At 47.6% G+C, this 21,102-nt stretch overlaps 1 protein-coding gene across 4 annotated transcripts in view; it reads left to right on the top strand.

The window, feature by feature from the left end:
* Positions 1-1,785: 1,785 nt before the first annotated feature.
* Positions 1,786-21,102, top strand: part of Kiaa1211l (KIAA1211 like) — a 107,694-nt gene continuing 88,377 nt past the window's right edge. Inside the window, exon 1 of one of the 4 annotated variants that reach the window (XM_029482952.1) lies at positions 1,786-2,006. Coding sequence is in view for 3 of the 4 variants with exons in the window: in XM_029482943.1 (XP_029338803.1) it covers positions 2,477-2,634 (158 nt within the window). In the remaining variant the exon portion in view is untranslated. Of the gene's footprint in view, positions 2,007-2,453; positions 2,635-3,022; positions 3,245-21,102 lie in introns of those variants that run through there. The other 3 variants (XM_029482943.1, XM_029482939.1, XM_029482950.1) reach the window with 3 other exon arrangements.

The raw sequence follows: 21,102 nt of genomic DNA, 5'->3' as shown, positions 1-21,102 counted from the left end.
GTATAGGGAACTTTTGGGATAACAATTGAAATGTAAATAAAGAAAATATTTAATAAAAAGTTGAAAGAAAAAAAAGCAACTTTCCTTTGAAGTTCCATAAAGTCTTACTTGAATACAATAGCATTTTCTCAACTGGCTTGAAGGCTTGGGGACAGAAATAAGGAGAAGAGCTGCCAGGACAGCAGCTTTGAGGACCAGAGTTGTTCGAGAAGGAAGTCCCTGGGAGTCTCCTGTAGGCAGCTTTTCCTCCTCACAGTTCCTCCTTAGTTTTCCCTGTTGCCAACCTAGTCATCGAGTTCCCAACCACTTTCTATTTTGGGTGTTGACACCGTGTTCTCAGCCTTAGCTAATCACCAAGATCCTCTGGGTTTTTTTGTCCTCTGAAACCCTCCAGGAACTTCAAAAGCCACCCACAAGCACACACAAGTAAAGCCAGAGGCTTCTGATACTCTGGAAACAAAAATTCTTAGGTTAGAAAGGCAATTTACGGAGTCAATAAATATTTAGCGGTTACAGCCGTGCAGAATACGTGTAGATCTGAACAGCAAGCAGCAGCAGGCTCAGGGTGGGTGGGTGAAGGCACAGGCTTGCTTGTAGTTGTTCAGTTTAGTTTGAGGATTTCAAACAAGGCAAACACACACCTAAGCAATTCATTTGCTCCCCCGTGAGTCACCTGCTCACTGTGAGCGGTTGTCAATTAGGAGACTGATTCATGATTTGTTTATGTTCTTTGAGGGAATTAATTTCATTTAACCATCAAAGGAGACTTGTAAGTGACTAGCTTGAACCAAAGGGATCGATTACACCCAAAAGTTAAAAAGGCAACTAACTTCCTTTCATGTACCCAACCAAATGAGATCTCTCGCCAGGTTCTCTCCTATTTTGTTTGGGATTTTGGTCTAATTTTAAAGTCAGCTTTTCAAGATAGAGGTGCAAGTGTGTGCTTCTTGGGTTCTCGGTGTCCCTGGTCAAAAGATATCAGCCCCAAGTCAACGGTGGGGTATGGATTCCTCTAGATCTGACAATGGCACTCTTAACATCGCTGTGGAAGTCAGAACTCAGGAACCACTCCACCCCAGTGCCACTGTCTGATGGGAGAATTCTCTTTTCTACCTGCTACTGCAGCCTGGGCGTCCTGCTGGGGCTCAGCTGACATTCCTTGTACTTCACCCCTTGACCATGGCAGTGTCAGCAGGCCAAAGGAGGGCTCTCTCTGTAGGTAGCTTAGCTGAGGAGCTGAGAGGGTCAGCCCGCTCCTTACCCAAATGGGCCAACTCCTCTGTTAGATGTAAGGGTGGGGACCGAAGCTGAGATGTCTCCTTCAGCTTTTTATCCCACACTTGACAGTGCCACAGCAATGATTCACCTAGAGACTGGGCGGCAGCTTCCCTCATTAGCCCTCAGACGCTCGGACCCACAAGGTTATGAAACAACTTTTACTTTTATCCGTATGCGCACGTCCCTCCCTGCCACCCGGGCGCCCACTCTCCGAAGCTAGGGTGACAGGGAGGTGGTGCGCAGGAGCCGCGATCGTGGGCGTCCTCGTCCCGGCGGGGGTCCCCGGGCCCTCGGACCTCGCGCAGGCAGGAGCCAGCCAAGCTCCCAGCTCTGCAGCGCCGCCACGTGGGGTGGCCAGGGTCCCGCGTGCCCGGCGGGAGCGGCGCGGGGGAGGCGCGCGGGCCTGGGCGGCGCGGAGCAGAGCTGAGCAGAGCGGAACAGCCGCGTCCGCCCCCGCCGGGCCGCGCGCAGCCGAGCCGGGAGCCGGGAGCGCGCGCCCAGCGCAGGGCCAGCGCGGCCGCCCGAGGGTCGCGCCCGCGTCCGCGTCCATCCCCCGACCGCAGACCCCGCGCTACCCGCGCCCTACCGCCACCTGCTGCGCGGCGCCGCCGGCCCTCGACGCTGCGGTCGGGGGTCAACGCGCACCCCGGCAGAGCAGCCCCCGCTTGTCCCCGAGGACTGAGCCCTTCCCCGCACGCTCGCCAAACACGGCCACGCTCCAGTGCCAGGTACCTGGGACAGTCTGAAATGGCGTGGCCACGCAGCACGCGTGGGGCGCAGACCCAGGGAGGTTGGAGGGAGCCGGGTTGGGGGTGAGAGTCTGACCCGTTCCCGAAGTCGCGTCCTGACGTGGGGCTGGGGAGGTAGTGGCGAGCAGAGCTCAGGTAGCCCAGGGCCCTTTGGACGTGAAGGGTGCCCACGCCACCCCTGTGGGGGCCACGTCCACGACACTATGGTCGGTGGGGCCGAGAGAAGCCAGACGCGCAAGTGCCCAAAGTTTTCCTCTGAGCGCTTTGCTGGACTTAACTTTGAAATGTGAGGCAGAGCTGAGCAGTTTAACCAGTTTTAACACTAAGAAAACGGGGGGGGGGGTGCAGGGCTTGGTGCCCGCGTTTCAGTTCTTAGTACCAGAGCCTAATCGCGTCTGTCTCCCAGGGCCACGGTGAGGGAGACGGTGGACACACAGACTGTCTTCCTTATGCTTCGGGTCATGGTTTATTTAACAGGCTTGGGGCTTAGGTTACAAGCCACCAGAGGGGAGTCTGAGTTTAATCTTAGACATAATCAGAATTTGAATCAACAAATATTTGCTGAGCAGTCATTTACTAACCGGCAGGACTTCGTTTTCAGTATGAGGTAGGTAGGTGTACAAGCGCCGAGAGGTGGGGTAGTTACCCAAATGAGCAAGCGTTTGTTTTGGGTTTTTTAGTTTGTTTGTTTGTTTGTTTTGTTTGTTTGTTTTTGATTTTGAAATGCAAGGGGATAGGAAGGCCGCGGTGTGACTGGACTTGTGGCCTGCAGGTGGCCAGTTGGCACCGTGTCAGAAATGAACCAGAAAATCCAAGTGGGAAGACAGGCACCTGGGTTGTTTGTCGCTCTCTTGGGAGCCCTCGCACCTTCCAGAACTATTTTAAAGTAAGCCCCTCCTTTGGTGGAGGCTGGGACTTCCTTCCATTTACCTAAATACATAGCAACCACGAAATAGAATCTCAGCCCTGATGCTCCTTGGGAGCTCGGTCATGCCAACGTGCACCTGAGATGAATGAGGATCAGGGATCACCTGAGAGCTCTTTGAGATTATAAAATGATGGAGACAAAGTTCAGTGCTGGTGGCTGAAGATGCCTGCCTCGCGTTGAGCTGGGCTGCATTCCACGCTGAATTCTAGGGTTGTGCTGGTCCATATCGGAGCATGAGACAAGGCCGAGAGATCAGGAAGACTGGTTCTGTCCTTTACTTAAAATTGAGGTACTTTGTAAATCATGGGTTTTCATATTTGTTTTAAATGCTTCAAAATGTTGGTTGCATTTAACATTTCTAGTAACATGACTGATTTTTCTTCTTTTTTTTTAACCAGAGAGGCGTTTGTCTTTCTCGCTAAGGTTCTAGATTTGTTTCTGTCTCTCCAGCAGCCCTTTCCCATGTATAGAATCAGTGTAGTAGCCAATAAGGGTAGTATCCATCCATAGCTGCTGCAGAGCCATGCTGCAGGAGCTGGCAAATGGGTTTGGTGTGTAGTGGGTTGGCTGCTAGGATAGTTGAGCCGGGAGCATCAAGGCTGAGCGTGGTTCTTTGGGCCTTATCAAATCGTGCCTCGGCTTGCCCTTATGGAGAAGCAGAGAGGTGATAGCATTCCGCGTGTGTGCCCACTTCCAGATTTCTATCCCGGGGGCTCTGCGGTGATGGTGGTTTTATGAGATGGTGCCCCTTGCACTGAATTAGGGCACATTATAATCAACATTCCAGAGAGCGTCTTCCCTCCTTTGGCTGCATCTCTGAGTCAGGAAACAACCCTCACCAGGTCCCAGATGCTGGGATGCTTGGATCTTAGACTCCCAGAACTGCGAGGAGCAGACTTCTCTTGTTTATAAGCCACGCAGCCTGTAGTATGTTGTTACAACGGCCGGAATGTTACATAGTAGCCAGCTCTGGGAGAGTTCTCAGCTACAATGGGAGACTGTGACTGCTTGGGCCCTCCGGTGGGCTAAGTTGTCTGGGATGGCCTAGTAGGCCTGCATTTGACTTGGCAAGCTTGAGACTATGTGCTTTCCGCCTGGAACTTAGCCCAGGCAGGTAGTCTTATAAATATTGTTTGTGTTGTAAAGAGACCCAGCGGAAGCATCTGCATGGGGGGTCCGGGAAGGGTAGATACATCTCCTGTTGTGCGTTTATTGTGAAGGGGTGCAGCTTTTTGATGTGAATTTAATTTTGTGGCCCAGACAGAATGTCCTGGCTCCCTTTTTGGTATACTCACTTCTAGTTTTTCTTGGGTCAAATTCAAGTGATATTTCAATCACTGTGTAGCTGAAAGCAGCTTGTTCCCCAAGTCCTTCTTTAGGAACCTTCTTGTTGAAGTGGTGGCCAGACACCAGAAAAAGCCACAGTGAAATCTGGACATAGGGAGGTTGCCTCTTGTGTATTGGTCTTGCTGTTCCCCAGGGAGTCCCTCCTCCTCTGCCCCACCCCCATCCCCATGCTACATCAGTTTCCTGGCTAGGGTTTCTTCTGATATTATTTAGCTGGTCTTTGCTTTGGCTATCAGAACTCCTTCCCCTAAGGCTTCATCAAGCTCTCTCTATAAGGTAGCTGCTAACCTGACCAGGAGCTGTGTAGTGTGTTACTGCCACACCAGGTTGCCATTTTGCCTTTCTGGGCAGCCTTTTCCCAACATTGCACACAGGAAGCTGGGCCAAAGCTCCCTGTGTTTGCCACCTCTCTCTCAACCTTTCAGAGGTTCCTGGAGCAGGGGAGCTTTCCCAATCTCCCCTTCCCAGGACCTGAAGAGCTTTTCCATACCTGGGGCCAGGAATGTTTCTTAGGTGGTTTCTTCTGTAGTTGAATACAAGCTTACACCAGAACTTTAGGCTGAAACAGCTAGGCTCTGTCACTGATCTCTGAAGGGAACATAAACACAAATTATTTTATTCTATGAGGGCAACATGTTCTGACACAGCGAGGTGACTATAGGTAAAAATAAGTTACAATATATGTTTCAAATCCAAAAAGAGAATATTGTGAGTGTTCCTGATGCAAAGAAATAATTAAATTCTTGGGGTGCTGGATATTCCAGTTGTCCTGACTAGATCATTACACTTTGTGGTACGTGGTTGGAAACCATATCCTGCCTTGATTTATTTAAAATGTAATCGCCCTACTCCACTGTCCCTGGAGAAAGTGGCATGGGGTTGGGAGATGGAAGGAAAAGAGCGAGCAAACAAGAAGGTGCTTCTCCATCCCTGTCTCTGTGTTTCTGGGTAGGCTGCCCTGGGTTACACGCGCTGGACTTGTTAATTTCCGTGAATTAATGTGGCTGCTTCGTCTAAAGGAGCCACAGTGTACTTGGTACTCTCATTTATTATGATGAGATTGAAGAATGGCAGAAAAGCCTGTAACAGTTCAGAGGGCTTAGGAGTCATTGAGGGAACAAGGCTTGCCCATAGCAGGGCTGGTGCTGTGTATGTGAACCCTGGCCTTTGTTCATGCTGGGTTCATGCGAGGTGTTGAAGGCAAAGGTTCTTGGAAGAGATGAGCCTTCCAGTGGACTTAGCCATATGGATGTGAGAAGGAGCCAGAGACCTGCTCAAAGCATCCTTTGGACCAGCCAGCGGTTTGTGTGGCTGCTGTACACATCTCTTTCACTATTGAGAGACCTGAGGTACTAGCAGTGTCACCTGCAAGGGGACCGGGCCCGCTGAGCTCTTCTTGTTTTCTCTAAGCTGAAGGGAAATGGTGACTTCTCATCAGACCCTGTTCATGATTCTCATCAAATCCAGAAGACAGCGTTGAACGTTTGGGTCAGGTAGGAGGGCCTGAGAATCACACACATGTGATCTGGACGATGCTTCGGATTGCTTTAAGGGTGTTCCAGCTCACCATCCCAAGGTGCCGCGTCTGTGTTCTGCAACCTCAGTAGTGAGCCGAAAGAGATGAAAGCTCACTCAGGTGTGTCAGCATCAACCATCAACCTTGGAAATCCCCATAGCATTCCTGAAGAGATCCCTGGGAGGAGGCAGTCTCAAGGGGCTTTTGTGATGATGTTTTCTGTGAAAAGAGAGAAGGAAAGAGCCTTTAGGGAGGCAAGGCATGGAACGCTATCAGCTCCTCAGGCCTTTATCTAACTGTGGTGTGTGGGACCAATCTTTAAATGTATGCAGTTGAAGAACCTCCAGAAATATTTGCCTCTTAAGTTCTGCTTCCAAATGCTCTTGTCTGTGGGAGGCCCCAGGCCCATTAGCTGTGATATGCACGGTCTCCAAGAAACAGTTAGAAAGATTCAGTAACTTGTGGGACGTGGAAATGTCGAAGGGACTTTGCTTTCCCAAAGCAGGAAGTCCAAGCCAATGAGGAGGTCAGGCTTTGGTTTCTGCAGAACTGCTTAGAAGCCTGTGACCTCAGGCTCCCATGGAATAGGAATGTGGTGCGCACACACACATGCACACACATATGCCTACATGCACAGATGCACACACACATATACACATACCTACACATGCACACACACACAAGCACAGATGCACATGCATGCACACACACCACACATCTCTATGCATGCACACACACATATGTGCACACACACAGATGCACATGCACACATGCACAGACACATACACGTGTGTGCACACACACTATGTTGGGTATCGAATTATGTAGAGAATGCCTTATTAAGTATTTGCAAGTGTTGACCTTAGCAGACTGCAGTAGAGGAGGCCCATGAGATGGCTCAGCGGGTGGAGGCATCTGCCCCCAAGTCTTGATGACCTGAGTTCAATCCCTTGCACCCATGTGGTAGAAGGAGAGAACTGACTCCCACAGGCTGCCCTCTCCACCTACATGTATGCTTACAAAATAAATAAGAACGGGCAGGGGCATTTATTAGAATGCCCAGTGAGACTTCTTAGTGAAGTGACATAAAGCACTGAAGGGTTCTTCAGCCTTTGGGATCCGATATTATGTAAGACAGATGGGCATATCTGTAGCACATAGTGTTCCTGAGCAGAGCTGGTAGCAGGGGTGCCATGTGGGAAATGACCTTGATGGAATCAAGCGTGCAGCGAGAGGCGAGGTAGATGCCGTTAGCCCATAGCACCCGCGCCCGAGGCTCATCACAAGCCTTCTGTATCCACCTCTCTGCAGCATCCCAGCTAATATGGGATTCCAGGGACCAGACTTGAAGTACTAGCTGTGATGCCACATATATTGTAGGTGCCCCAAGTCAAGGACGCACACTTTCTACTGAGGGGATATGGGAGTACCCTGTTCTCCATATCACAACCAAAGGACCAGACCAGGTGTCATCCATGGGCAGCTGGATTGGCCCGTTCCTCTTGTCTGTATTTAGAGTGGCATGCTTTCTGATGCCCAGCTGTCTCAGGTATATTTAGGATGTCATGAATATTAGGCCTCTTTTGGGTCTCCCAAACCTTCCTGTGTTTAATACACACATACTGTATTTAATATATCTTACAGAATTCGTGTAATACATGTACAATCTTTTCCTCTGAACTCAATGATCTCAAACAGTAAAACAAAGGCACATAAAAGGCTAGCCTCAAGTTAGTTTCTCAATTTTGTTTTCTGTCTTGAATTTATTTTTGTGAAATCCTTCTCGTATCGATATAGGTGAGATGAGGCGCCCAGGATCTTCTGGGAGCAGGTGCAGGTCTGTATTGGGCAGCGAAGCTTGGTCATATCTATTTTAGAGTTGGGCTTTTGGTTGCTTCCAAAAGAGAAGTGGCCATGCGGGGAAAGCTCACTGTCACATGTGCTGTTTGGAGGCTTGTTGAAAACCGGTCCCAGCCAGTCCTTGGTCTGGTTCTGTGGCCAGGCACATTGCCTACATGGGTGGGCACAGGGTCCGCACATTCTCTTGAGTTCTGTTTGCATCTCTGAAGCTGACATGGGAGTTGCAGTGACCATTCCAGAGTGTCACCTCTGGTCTGTACCTGCTATTCCAATATGATCTTGTTTTATATCTCAGTCACACATACATGCTTGCATACATGCATGCATGAATACATACATACATACATACATACATGTCTTAGGGCTTCTATTGAAACAAAACACTACTAAGCATGAATGCTTATGAATTCAGTGCTGTGGCAGCCAGAAGACAGTGTCAGATCCCGTGGAGCTGGAGTTACAGTTAGCTCTGAGCCATCCAATGAGGGTTTGGGAACTGAGCCCTCTGCAATAGCAGTATGTAATCCCAACTGTTGAGCTCTGAATGTTCCAACCCTCCCCCCACCCCAGTTCACTCTTTTTGGCCCTTCCCATGCACACAACTTGTGACTTAGAAGCTATATCCTAAGGGCAATGGCGATGAGGAGATGAGGGACAAACTCATCCACTGTAGCTATCCCTGGTTGTCAACTTGACTATATCTGGAATGAACTACAATCCAGAATTGGAAGGCTCACCAGTGATCTTAATCTGGAGTCTGGGAGTTACAAGTTTCTGACCTGGATCTTGGCATGGAGATCTTGAGGCATAGTGGCTATGAATTCCAGAAGATTAAGACTTAAGACAGGGAGATCTCTGAGTTCCAGGTCATCTGGGATGAAAGGTGTGGTGGCACACACCTTTAATCTGGGCTACACCTTCTCCTGAAGACCTACATGAGGACATTGAAAGAAGGAAGATTTACTCTCTCTCTGTCTGTTTGCCTTGTGGGACTGAGCAACTGCTAGATCCTTGGACTTCCATTCACAGCTGCTGCTGACCATTGCTGGGAGTTGGACTACAGACTGTAAGCCATCAACAAATTCCCTTACTATATAGAGACTACCCATAAGTTCTGTGACTCTAGAGAACCCTGACTAATACACCCACTAAAAGTCTGATAGCACACAGCCTTATCTCTTCCCAGGGTTGGTGACTCACTCTGTAAACGGGGATCATTTCCAGAGGACCTAAAATCCATGTCGTTTTGAATAATTGTTAGGCACCCGCCAGAATCTCTGTTGGAAATTAGCTCCTTTGTACCCCTCTGTATATCTTTCTATCTTTGTGTCCATATGCTTTCCACACACAGTTAGGTTGTGGGTGGGATCTCAGGATACATGCATCGTCATTTGGAGGAGTCAGTTATAATTTTCTGAGGCCTGGCTCATGTTCTCAATGTTTTCCTCATGATCTTCATGAGAAACCACAGGCCTTGGGGCTGAGGTGTTGTAGTAGATGAGTCTTATCTGGTATTACATTCTAGAACAGAGAGACACCAGGAGGCTGTAGGTGAAGGAGGATCTGGCTGAGCAAACAGGGAAGGCCAGAGCAGAACGAACTGCACTGAGCAGGCCTGTTAGATAGACCAGGTTTGGTCCAGACTTGTGCTTTTGCTCACTGCCGTGGAACTGCTCCTTGACTGTTCTCTTGTATGGTACCAGGCCAGATGCTGGGAGACTCCATGGTTTCCACCATCAGGCAAAGCCAGCAGCAAAAAAAAGAGCAGGTATCTCCATATCATTTGGAGAAAATCCTTCCAAACACCTGTCTGTGTTGTACTGAAGACCCATGAATGCATTGTGTAAGAATGCACACTCACCCTTGGTAGCCGTGGGTTCTGAATCCATGAATTCAACCAACTGCAAATTGAAGACATTTGAAAACATTGTACTGAGTACACATAGACTTCCTCCCCCGCCCTGTCTCTGTTCTCTAAACAATGAAGCTTATCAGCTATTTGCATAACATTTGCATTGTGTCAGGCATTATAAATAATCTAGAAATGATTTGAAGTATGTGGGAGACTATATGTAGTTTCTATGCAAATACTATACCATTTTAATAGGATTGTTTTTGTTTATGTATATGTGTCTGTGTGTATGTATGTATGGCACATGTGAGCAGGTGCCCTCAGGGGACAGAAGAGGGTACCAGATCCCCTGGAGCTGGAGTTGTAATTATGAGCCACCTGGTGTGGGGGCTGGGAATCAAACTCAGATCCAGCAAGCACTAACCAATGAGCAATCTTTCTAGCCCTGACATTTTCCTTAAGGGTGTAGTAGTTTCTGTCATTGCTATGATCGAATAATTGACAAGAAAGCAACTTAAGAAAGGAAGGACTTTATGTTGTTTGAAGGACGGTTCCTTGTCGCCAAGAAAGCATGATAGAGTTCATGGTGACTGTGCCGGCGAGATGCCTCATGTGTCAGCAATTGAGCGAGCATCTCAGAGAGATCGTACTGGAAGTAGAGCCACATTGTAACCCCTACACACACACACACACACACAAAGCCTACCCTCCAGCAAACCTCCTCAGCTGGATCCCATGTCCTAAAGACCTCACAACCAGCCCAAATAGTGCCATCAGCTAAGGACCAAGTGTTCATACAAATGAACTTGTAGGAGAAACAACAAAGCGTCTGCAGATTTGAGTTGCCTTGGTCTGGGTCCTGGAACCCCAGTGTCTGGCAGATCCTGTGGCATGAACATATTTAGGAAGCAGGGTCGAGGTACATATTGCTCTATGGACTGCCTTTTCAAAAGGAATATCTGTATGGGGTTTCTCATCCACATTCCACTGGTCTATTAGACATTTGTTCTTTGCACCACTTGCGTGGCTGGGAGACGTTCCATTCTGGGGTTAGGTCTTAATTTCCTCATCTAAGCCTCATCTTGGATAGATCCTACTTAGATCATTTCCAACCCTTCCCCGTTTCGCAGCAGTACAACTTTGAGCACCCTTGTCCGCTTTTGGCTTCTTCCCGATTATCTGGTAACTTCTGAGTGCTTGACCCTGATACAGGATTCCTGTGTATGTACAAGGCTCCTCCTCGGATATGTCCTGCCTGAAGTAATTTCTTTTCACACCAGGCTTCTTTGCTGTGAGATGAATTGGTACTGAGATTTAATGCATCTTGGTCGACAGCATCTGTGTTATTTGGGATTCAGTCTTAATTAGTCTAAGCAGAAGAAGGCTGAAGACAGGAAGCACAGGGCTGACAGATTGTTAAAAGCCTGGTCCTTGGCCAGACATCCGGGTGGAACATCAGCAGCCGTGCAGATCTGGCCCTGCAGGAAGTTTTGGTGGCTTCATGCAACATGCCTTTAGCCATTGCACTCCCTCCATGGAGGGTCCCATCTACTGCTCAGAGTCCATGGAGATATGGCTTGGGGATCTAGGACCTCTGTCAGCATCCATGGGAACACTTGCTGCTTCAGTGCAGGTGTCTCTCAACAGGAACCCTCAAGTCCCAGCTCTGTTCTCTTAGAGAAGTCGGATTCCAGCCTGGGCATCAAAACAGGTGGGGAACAAGGGGAAGACGCATGAAGAACTCTTTCAGACTGGGTGTGCGGGAAGCCTGCAAGCCAAGAGTTGGAAAATCAGGTCCCCAGGAGTCCTGCCTTCAAGAAGAGGGCACATGAGATGTGAAGCAAATGTCCTTGCACTTTCTCAGCCCTGGGTGAGTACTGCAGGGCCCCTGTGGCCACGCGTGGGCAGGAAGCAGCACTTAATTTGGTGCTATGTAAATAGCTGCCTTTTTTTTTCATGAGTCATAATTAATCAGCAGTCGGCTTATTTTCCTCTTTCCCTATTCATATGGGCTTTTGTATGCAATCACTCTGAATTCAGGTGGCCGTGTGGTTTTCAGACCTAAGTTGGGGGAGGGGGGTTCTTTTCTGTTGATAAGGGACAGCAAGCCTGATGAGAAGGGGGCTCATGAGAGACCATGTTTTTAGCAGCTCAGAACACAGCAGATGCCGGGGGATGTGGGAGACAGTGGATGGAGGTGGACAGCCACAGACCTGATGCTGGGGCCCTTTGACCCTCAACAGCAAATCTCTTTCTGGACGGTTAAACTGTGACCTGGTGCTCCTTCTCTCCATGGTGGAAGGGGGCTGGAAGGAAGAGTCCCTCGCTGCTCTGGGGACAAGCCCTGGGCAGGCCCAGCAGGTCATGCTTTTGATAGGTCTGTCCAACAGGGAATCCAGTTGAGGTTTGATGTTCAGCAAAAGGTTTGCCATTCCTCTGCCCCGCCTCCTTTCTTTTCTCTCTCCCCCTGCCTCCCTCTGTTTTTCTCCCTCTCTTCTCTCCCCATTCTTTCGCTCCCCCACATCCGAGCTCTCACGCCAGGTTTCTGTGGCACCTTCTCCTTACAGATTTAAAGTAGTATGTAGATTTCTATATAGCAGTCTTTTCTCCTTAATCTGGGGGTATGTATTGATTGTGCTGTGTGAAGTAAACTATACTAATTACCTCATCACCAGCAGCGGGGGGTTTTCTCTCAATTCTTATTATGTAGAGGTGTGTGTGTGTGTGTGTGTGTGTGTGTGTGTGTGTTAGAGGAATAGGGGTGGAGCAGGAGCAGAGAGAAGGGGAGGGGTGACTACTGGATATTCAGGATGCCTGGTATAAACCCTCACTGCCTGTGCTTTCAAATAATTAATAATTGGAGCACAGCCTATCATTATTTCACATCATTTCACCTTGGCCATCTGATTTGATCCTTAAAGTCACTTTGTTAGTTTAGAAGGGACATTGAGGCTCAGAGAGGGAAGGATCTTGACCAGGGAAGCTTAGGTGGTGAAGCCAGAGCCAGCGGGTGGCACACTGCCTGGTTCCCAGGGTGGCTTCTCTGCCCGCTCGCTTGCCACATGCCCTGTGAGTGTTCATCTTATCACTGCTGAGACAGTTCAGCTGGCAAGCCGGGCATCAGGTGGCTGTCTCCTTGGCTGCATTTATTCCTGCTTTACAGAGAAACAAACTGAAGCACAGCGCAGCCACAGGACTCATTCACAATGTCACGATGTAGGAGAGCAGGGCCTTTCTTTGTCGCCTCGTTGTTTTTAGCTTATTTTCCTTTTAAAATTGATGTGTATGTATGTCTAAAAGAGAATGCCATGTGAGTGCAGATGCATTCAGAGACCAGAAGAGGGCACCCAATGCCCTTGAAGCTGAAGTTTCAGGCAGGTTGAACAACCTGTGTGAGTCCTGGGGCCCAAACTTGGGTCCTCTGGAAGACCAGCAAGTGCTCTTCACCACTGAGCCATCTCTCCAGCCCCCAGCTTCTTGTTTGGTCTTGAGTTTTGAGCGTGGAAATGCCCAGCTGGAGAAAGTCCTTGTGAACTCCTGAGTGTTCCGTTAGTGTAAATGATGGCTCACTGGGGTGTGTGCAATGCTGGAGCTGGACTTTGGGGAGAGTCCCTGACACTGCAGGGGCTACCAAAACACATCTCTGTAGTCTGTTCTGTACCAAAGTTCCAGACTGTGGCCATGGCAGATGCCCCCCTGCCCCTACCCTGAGCAGAAGGGCAGGACCAGGAAGCTCACTGGTGAGGGCAGTCTGGACCCAGTCCACACTCTAGCCAGGTGCTGTTTGGTGAAGTCTAGACCTCACCATCTTTCTCACACTGTGGGGGCTGTGATACTTGGAGCTCTAGGGAGAAGTAGAGGTGCCTGTGTGGAAATAGACGGGGTGACAAGTGTCACTGAAGGCACATTGCTGTTAGGGTGACAAATGTCAATGAAGGGACATTGCTGTTAAGGTGGCAATGTCAGCGAGGGGACATTGCTGTCAGGGTGACAGATGTCAGAGAGGGGACATTGCTGTTAGTGTTAGGAATTCTGGACAGTTGGTACTTGGATTGAATATAGTAGGTGACAAGCTGTGCCTTGAGTGGGGTGGCAGGCAGGGTTCTCTGCAGCAGGATGCAGTGTACATGACTTCTAGCCCATCCCAAAGTACAACTCCAAGTGCAAAATCTGGCTCTTTCGTTCTCTAGATGTGAGGGTCTCCTTGCCTCTGTCCTCTGTCTGAAAACTGGAAGGGACTAGTGCTGACTCAGGGATGTTGTGTGGATTCAGTAGGACCGCTGGTGGGAACCCTATGCCAACGCCAGAGAGAGCCCATTTTCTGTAGGTAGACCAAAAATAAGGCCAGGCTCTTTATAAAGAAAGGAGATTTATTTAGCTTGCCACTCAGGGACTTTTAATAGCCAGAAAAAATTGTCAACAGAGGAAGAAATTATTTGGTAGGATAGGAAGGGAGACAGATTCGGGAGGCTGGGTTGCTGACTTCTTTGTCTGATAATCAACCCAAATGGGACTGAATTAGGATCCCTGAGAAGTGTCTTAATCCCTCCTAAGGTGCCACTCTAAAGACCTGATTGTTTTCTAGAAGATTTCACTCCTTAAAGATCCCTCTACCTCCATATCACTGCGTGGAGGAGCAGGCTTCCCACCCATGATGCTCTGGGGGACACAAACCACACCCAAGCCCCCGCAGCACGTGATTGGCCCTGTTGAGTCCTCCTTTGCCTTCTAAAGGGAGGCTGGTGCGTGAGTGCCAGGCTCCATGGTTGGGTACTTATGCAATAGTTAGAGTTGATGTCCTATCTCTCCAATTAAAAATTGAAATGGTAGGGGCCAGAGAGATGGCTCAGAGGTTAGGAACCCTGGCTGCTCTTTCTGGAGAACCTGGGTTTAATTTCACCTCCCACGTAGCAGCTCCCAGCTCCCTGGAACTGGAGTTCCAGGGAATCTGACACCTTCTGGTCTTCCACAGATGCAGGCCTGTATACAGCACACAGACAGACATGCAGGCAAAGCACCCATATACACATAAAACAAAAATAAACCTTTAAAAACAGGAACAGTGATCTTTGTTTCAAGGTGAAGAAACTCCAGGTTTGAGGCGAACATGGCTGCCCTGTCTGAATCCCAGAAGACCTCTGTGTGCCTGAGGGAGTGGGCCAGGGTTCAGATCCAGTGGCTGCAGCCCTGAGTTGCATGGCCGTGGGTAGCTGTGTCCTGAGTCATCTGGCTCCTTGGGCTATTCCCCAGTGAACTGCTCACCATGGCTAGATGAACTGAAGGAGAAGGTATTTGCCAACACCATCCGTTCTGGCTTCTCTCCAGCTCCCAAATCAACCCTGTCATGGAAGCTGCAGGTGGGTATCGTAGAGATCCTTCCCTCTTCCGATGAACATCCAGACTTCAGTACAGAGTTGGCAGCTTCAACTGCTCATTGTCCAGAGGGTTCAAGTTCATCCTGGATTCTTTCCCAGGTGTTCTAGCTCTGTGTTACTTCAAAAAGTGCCCAAGGTAACCAGTTTATAGAGAGGTTTGTTTTCATTCACAGCTTTGAAGATTGCATGATCGGTTGGCCCTTTGCCGTAAGGTCTGTGGTATGGTGATGGCAAGGAGCGTATGGCTGGACCAACCTGACCACATCATGGCTAGAAAGCTAAGAGGACAGGAGTCCCCAAATCCCCTTCCAGGGTGACCTGAAGACCTCCGACTAGGTATCACCCCTTAAATGTCCCACTACCTCTCAGTGCCACCACCTTCTCTCTGGGGATCAAATCTTTTAACATATGGAGAACAATGATCTAAAAAAAAGTCAAAGGATCAATATGCAATATACCATAGTGTTTGCTTTCATGCTGTGTCCCTCTGTGTGTGTGTGTACGTGCGCTTGTGCTCTTGTGGGTGTACTTGTATACCTATATGTAGAGGCCTAAGGTTAGCATTGAATATCTTCTTCTATTAATTCTCAGGTCTCTTGCTGAGCCCAAGTTTGCCAGTTCCAGCTATTCTAGCTAACCAGCTTGGCCAGTCTCCTGAGTACTGAGACCAGAGAAAGCCACAGTGTCTGCTTAGCTTCTACCAAGGTTCTGAACTCTGGCCTTCATGCTTGCATGGAAAGCTGTTTCTCCTCTCAGCCATCTCTCTTACAACTCTCCCCCAAAGCCACTATTTCAGGTTTCTATGTACATGACATTAAACGATTTGGAAAATCTTTACCTGAAAGTAACTGTGTTTTCACAACCCATCATTAGGAAAGGCATTATTAACAAAAAGATGCTGAATATTGAGGGTTGCTGAGGTGACACTGTATTTTATTCTTTCCGTGTCCACACATATTTGGAAAATCGCTTATGCGCATGAATGGCATAATTTTTCATTTCAAGATAGTACGTGCATCTAAGAAATTCAGATACCAATAACTAAGGTTCATGTTTTGAAATTCCATATTTGTAGGGTTCCAGAGAAGCAGACAGGGCAGGTTCCCTTGCCTAGTTCATTTTTCCTCCTGGGAATTTTGCCTGTAATTTCAGTAGTTTCCAACAGGAGGTGCTGTAGTCAGGCTACTTCTGCATTTGGAAACTACCCCAACTGTAAGATGAAGTATAGCTTCTCACTCCCTAATGTTCTTTAAGATAGAAATATTTTATATATTCATTATTATATTATATATCACATATACATATATACATATATACATATACATCATATACATATACATATCTCCTGTGTGATTGAACAGAATACTGTCCCAAACATGAACTCAAATTTAAAAGATACAGTGAAGCTAAGAGAACAACTAAATCTCATTGAGTGGTCGTTGCTATGCTCTGTTTAATTCTGGATTTCATTTATTTTTAGCTTTCAGCCATTAGTTTGTCCTGTTGACAGTATCCTTTGCCTTACAAAAGCTTTGCCATTTCATGAGGTCCCAGTTATCAATTGTTAATCTTAGAGCCTGAGCCATTAGTGTTCTGTTCAGGAATTTGTCTCCTGTACCAATGTGTTCAAGGGTATTTCCCACTTTCTCTTCTGTAAGATAACTAAGTGTATCTAGGTTTATGTTGGGGTCTTTGATCCACTTGGACTTGAGTTTTGTGCAGGGTGATAAATATGGATGTATTTGCATTCTTCTACATGTAGACATCCAGTTAGTCCAGCACCATTTGTTGAAAATGCTTTCATTTTTCCATTGTATGGTTTTGGCTTCTTTATCAAAAATCAACTATCTGTAGATATGGGTTTATTTCTGGGTCTTTGACTTGATTCCATTGACCAATATGTTTACTTCTGTCCCAGTACCATGCAACTTTTGTCACTATTGCTCTGTAGTACAGCTTGAGTCAGGGATGGCGATTCCTCCCAAAGTTCTTTTATTGTTGAGAATTGTTTTGATTATGCTGGGTCTTTTGTTTTTCCATATGAAGTTTTGTAGATTGCTTTTTGCAGGATGGCCATTTTCACTATGTTAACCCTACATATCCATGAGCATGGGAGATCTTTCCATCTTCTGATATCTTCTTCAACTTCTTTCTTCAGGGACATTAAAATCAATCCCAAGCACTAAGCAAATATTCACCACCAGAGAGACTGAAGTGTTATGGCCACAGGGAACGTTAGCTATAGAAGATGGCAGGCTGTCTGCCTTGTCCTCTCAGGGACAGAGGTATCCCAAACCTCTCTCTCCCACTGAATCTCTTATGAAGTCTGACTCTCTTATAGGCAGGTCTTGTCCCTTGTGCACCTTCACAGTGAACAAGAGCCTATACTGAGATTTGAAACACAGCTGACTGTTAAGAAATTTTAAATGTGAACTACATACTCACCAGAAAGTTAGGTAGGAGTTTTTCCTGAATTTGGATACTAAGAGATTGTGGAATCTTTCACAGGTGTGGCTGAGTAGTGGGCCATTTCATCATTAGAAGTGAGGTGTGACCTTGAAGGGACTGTCAGACCCTGATTCCTTCCTCTGCCACACCATGAGGTAAACAGACTTCTTTGCCATATAGTACTCCAGACAGCACAGTACTGCATGGCCCAGAGCGCCAGGATCAGTTATCATGATTTTGTGTGAGTTTCAACTTTTGCTCCTTTTGAATTGACTTATACTAAGCATTTGTTATAGTAAGGAAACCTGATTCATTCATTTCCTTTAAGCAAATCTCAGCTGATGCATGGTGGCCCAATGGGAAAAGTTACTTCTCTTCATGGAGGGCTCCTTCAGCCCACAGCCATTGAGGATCCTGAGGTGCTTCAGGGAATCTGTCTCTTATGTGCAGTGAGGTTCCAGGAGAGAGCGTGAGGTCTCTGAGGGATGTATGGTATCCAAGATGTAGGCACAGTACATGCCTGAGCTGGAACTTCCACTTGAGATGTCTATAGGACCCCTTGGGGGGCTCATGGCCAGGAAGGACTAGCTATGGAGGCACTGCTAAGAGCCCGGAGGCACAGTGTCAAAGGATTACCGTAGCTTAGAGTCCATCAAAGGGTTTTAATTTCTGATATTTCTCAAATCAGAAAGAAAACGTGATAATTATGTTAAAGAAAATGTTTTAATATACAATGTTAATATATTCATTTTTCTATACAGACTCAATGGTAAAATAAGCTTTAGTCTGTTTTTGTTATTGTTCTTATTTTAATGGAGGAAGGGGGTCTTGAAGACAAAAATATATGGGCCTGAGAAAGCCATAATGTCAGTGTAGGCAGGAATGTGATACAGAATCACAAAGATAGGCATGACCCAGTACAGGGGCTCAGCTGCCACACTAGCAGATGTGGTCCGGATGGGACAGGAGGGACAGCATGCAGTCGGAGTGTGGAGGAGAACCACTCCCCCACACACCCACACCCAGAAGAGGCCGTTCTATCAGTGCAGATGTTTCTTGTTTTTGTCTAAGGTTCAGGACCACCTTAGACATCTCTGAGAAATGGATGCATGGAAATCACAGGACCTTTAGAGTTATTAGGTCAGAAAGGGATGCATTTCGAAATACCACGGGCTGTTTGAAGTCTTCCCTGCTGGGTCCCTTGGGCATGCGACTACTCTGCTGTCTCATCTGTGAGTGGGACAGTCATTCAGTCTGCAGAAAGGAATCACCTGACCCTTGTCAAGAGGACTGGGCTTCAGTGCTGGGGAGGTGGCTTTCCCTTTGCTTGTGGCTGCCCAGGCCTCACCCTGCTGGCTGACTCGAGAGGTCTGGGCGGGACTCTCTGGGTCTAACAAGCTTTGCAGGCAAATCTGCAGTGTCGCTGGGGTGAGAGTTACAACCTTCACCCAGGCAAGTCCAGGCCATGGTCAGGTAGACTTGCTTGATTTCCAAGTACAGGTTGCAACCTTCCCTTGGGAGGGAGGAGCCTGAGACCTTGTCAGGAGGTCTGAGCAATGTGACTGGTGTGCCTGACAGACACTCCCATTGGCTCACTGGGCAGAAGCATAGGTTTTCCTTAGGCCTCAGGGACCATCTTCCTGGTCTCCTTCTTTCAACTCACAGGATGAGTTGGGGGGGAGGTTGCTCCCCACACCTGGGGGCACGTTGCTGCTGCCCCAGTTTTCCTGCACACTCCTGTAGCCTTGCACAGTATCTCCATGATGGCACTGCATGGGGACACTCTCATATACTGTACACAAGGTTCAAACCCAGTGGGGTTCATGGACTCAGATTGGGAAAGGGGAGCCATTTCCAAGTAAGAGAGCTCAGAGAACATTTGCAGTTGGGAAGAATGTCTGGATTCAGAACAGGGTCCTGTCTGGAGGAACCCATGTAGATCTAGTGCAGCGATAATGGCATCCTGTGTGGGGCATTGGTATTGCACACCAGTCACATGCAGTGCCTGCATCCTTGCCACTCACTCTGGAGGAGCCTAAGGCTTTGTGAGCTCCCAACCAGCCTGGACAAGGCTCTGTCTCTAACTAAAACGCCAGGCTGCAGCCAAACTACGGAAGGGCCTGGGGGGAAACCCATCCAGCGAAGCTGTGGGACCACCCGGGACTGGTTGGTTGGTAGGAGTTGCAGATTTGCCTGGCCCAGCCCTGGACCTAGGAACTACTCAGGAGGTGATCCAGGGGAATACTTCTATTCATGGTTGGATGGATAAGAGCTGGGACCTCTAGGAATGGGGTTTATAGGCAATCCAGGAAACCAGTATAAAGGACGTGATGCAGATATACAGGAGCATGAACCAGAAGAGTATGCACGGAGATGCCAAGACGACCAACACAGGAGGGATCAATAGCATCGATATTTCAGGTTTCCCCAAATTAACTTGTAGTCTTAATCTGATTTCCAGCCAGAACCTAGGGAGATGACCAGATGTGGAAATATCACACATTTATAATAATTTTGAACATTTTGACATTGAGGTGAAAATAGTTCTTGTGTAAAATCCTAGATAATGTAGTTAACTATATCTAGTTGATGTTTAATAATAACTATGGTTAAAATTTCATCCAGGCCTTTCCCCAGTTTGGATATAGCCGGTTTTGTTTCTTTGTTTCTTGTTTGTTTGTTTTTTTGTTTTTTAACTTTACTTACTTAGTTAGAGACAGAGCTTTGTCCATATGGATTAAAACTTAAGTGTAAAAATTAAAAACATTAAAGTACTAAAAGAAAATGTAGGTAAGCCATTACGAGATGAGAAATATCTTTCTATACCATAATACTAGAGACAGGCCCCTCAGGCTACAGATGTTTTATTTGAAGATTGTGTGCATGTGCAAACTTTAGTGTGCATAGAGAACGTGTGAGTATATAGGAAGTCATCAGATGGTAAGCCAGGAAAAATGTTCACAACATGTAAGATGAATATAAAAATCAATATGTTATTTTTTGTTGTTGTTCTAGACAGGCTCTTGCTGTGTATCCCAGGCTAGCCTTGAACTCACAACCCTCTTGTCTCAGCCTCCTAAGTGCTGAGATTATAGGTGTGTGCCACCACTGCCAGCTGAATGCCCATTACTTTGAAGGAATTTCCACCTAAGAGTAGGGTAAAGGGTAGGGATTAGTTGGCTACCGGAGAAACGGCGGCTTGTGAGACACTCCATCTTAGTAGCATAGGTACACGTGAAATCAGATACAAGATTTGCTGTCAGACTAGCAAATTTCTTGTTTTTACTTGTTTGTGTGGGCGATGGTACTCCTTGCAGGTGGAGATGTAGGAACTTTCCTGGAATTCTGGGAGTGGAGGATGCAAGCCTCCTGCCAAGCAATTTGGCACTCTGTCCCAAAATCTTTAAAGGAATTCCTTCCTTTATCCTGCCGGTCCCATCTCTAGGGGTTTATCCTAGGGAAACAGTTAAATCTGCAGGTAGGGATTCCTCTGCAAGAATGTTCATTCCAGTGTTATGTACCAAAAGGGGAACATTTACAAACCACTCTCCAGTATCCAGAGTGGGTATTCCGTCGTGGGCAGTAAGCCATTCCTGTGTCAGATGCAGACAATCCCTTAGGAACACTTCTGAAAAATGCACAGTCACTCGGGAATGTTACAACCTAGGGCTGGAAGGATGATGGGTCAGAGATGCAGGAAGAAAGCAGAGCCAAGGGGAAGAGGCAATGGCTGAGCTACACACAGGATG

This window comes from Mus caroli, chromosome 1 (assembly GCF_900094665.2).
Source record: "Mus caroli chromosome 1, CAROLI_EIJ_v1.1, whole genome shotgun sequence".
Taxonomy (NCBI): Eukaryota; Metazoa; Chordata; class Mammalia; order Rodentia; family Muridae; genus Mus; species Mus caroli.
This window is presented reverse-complemented; position numbering and strand designations above follow the sequence as displayed.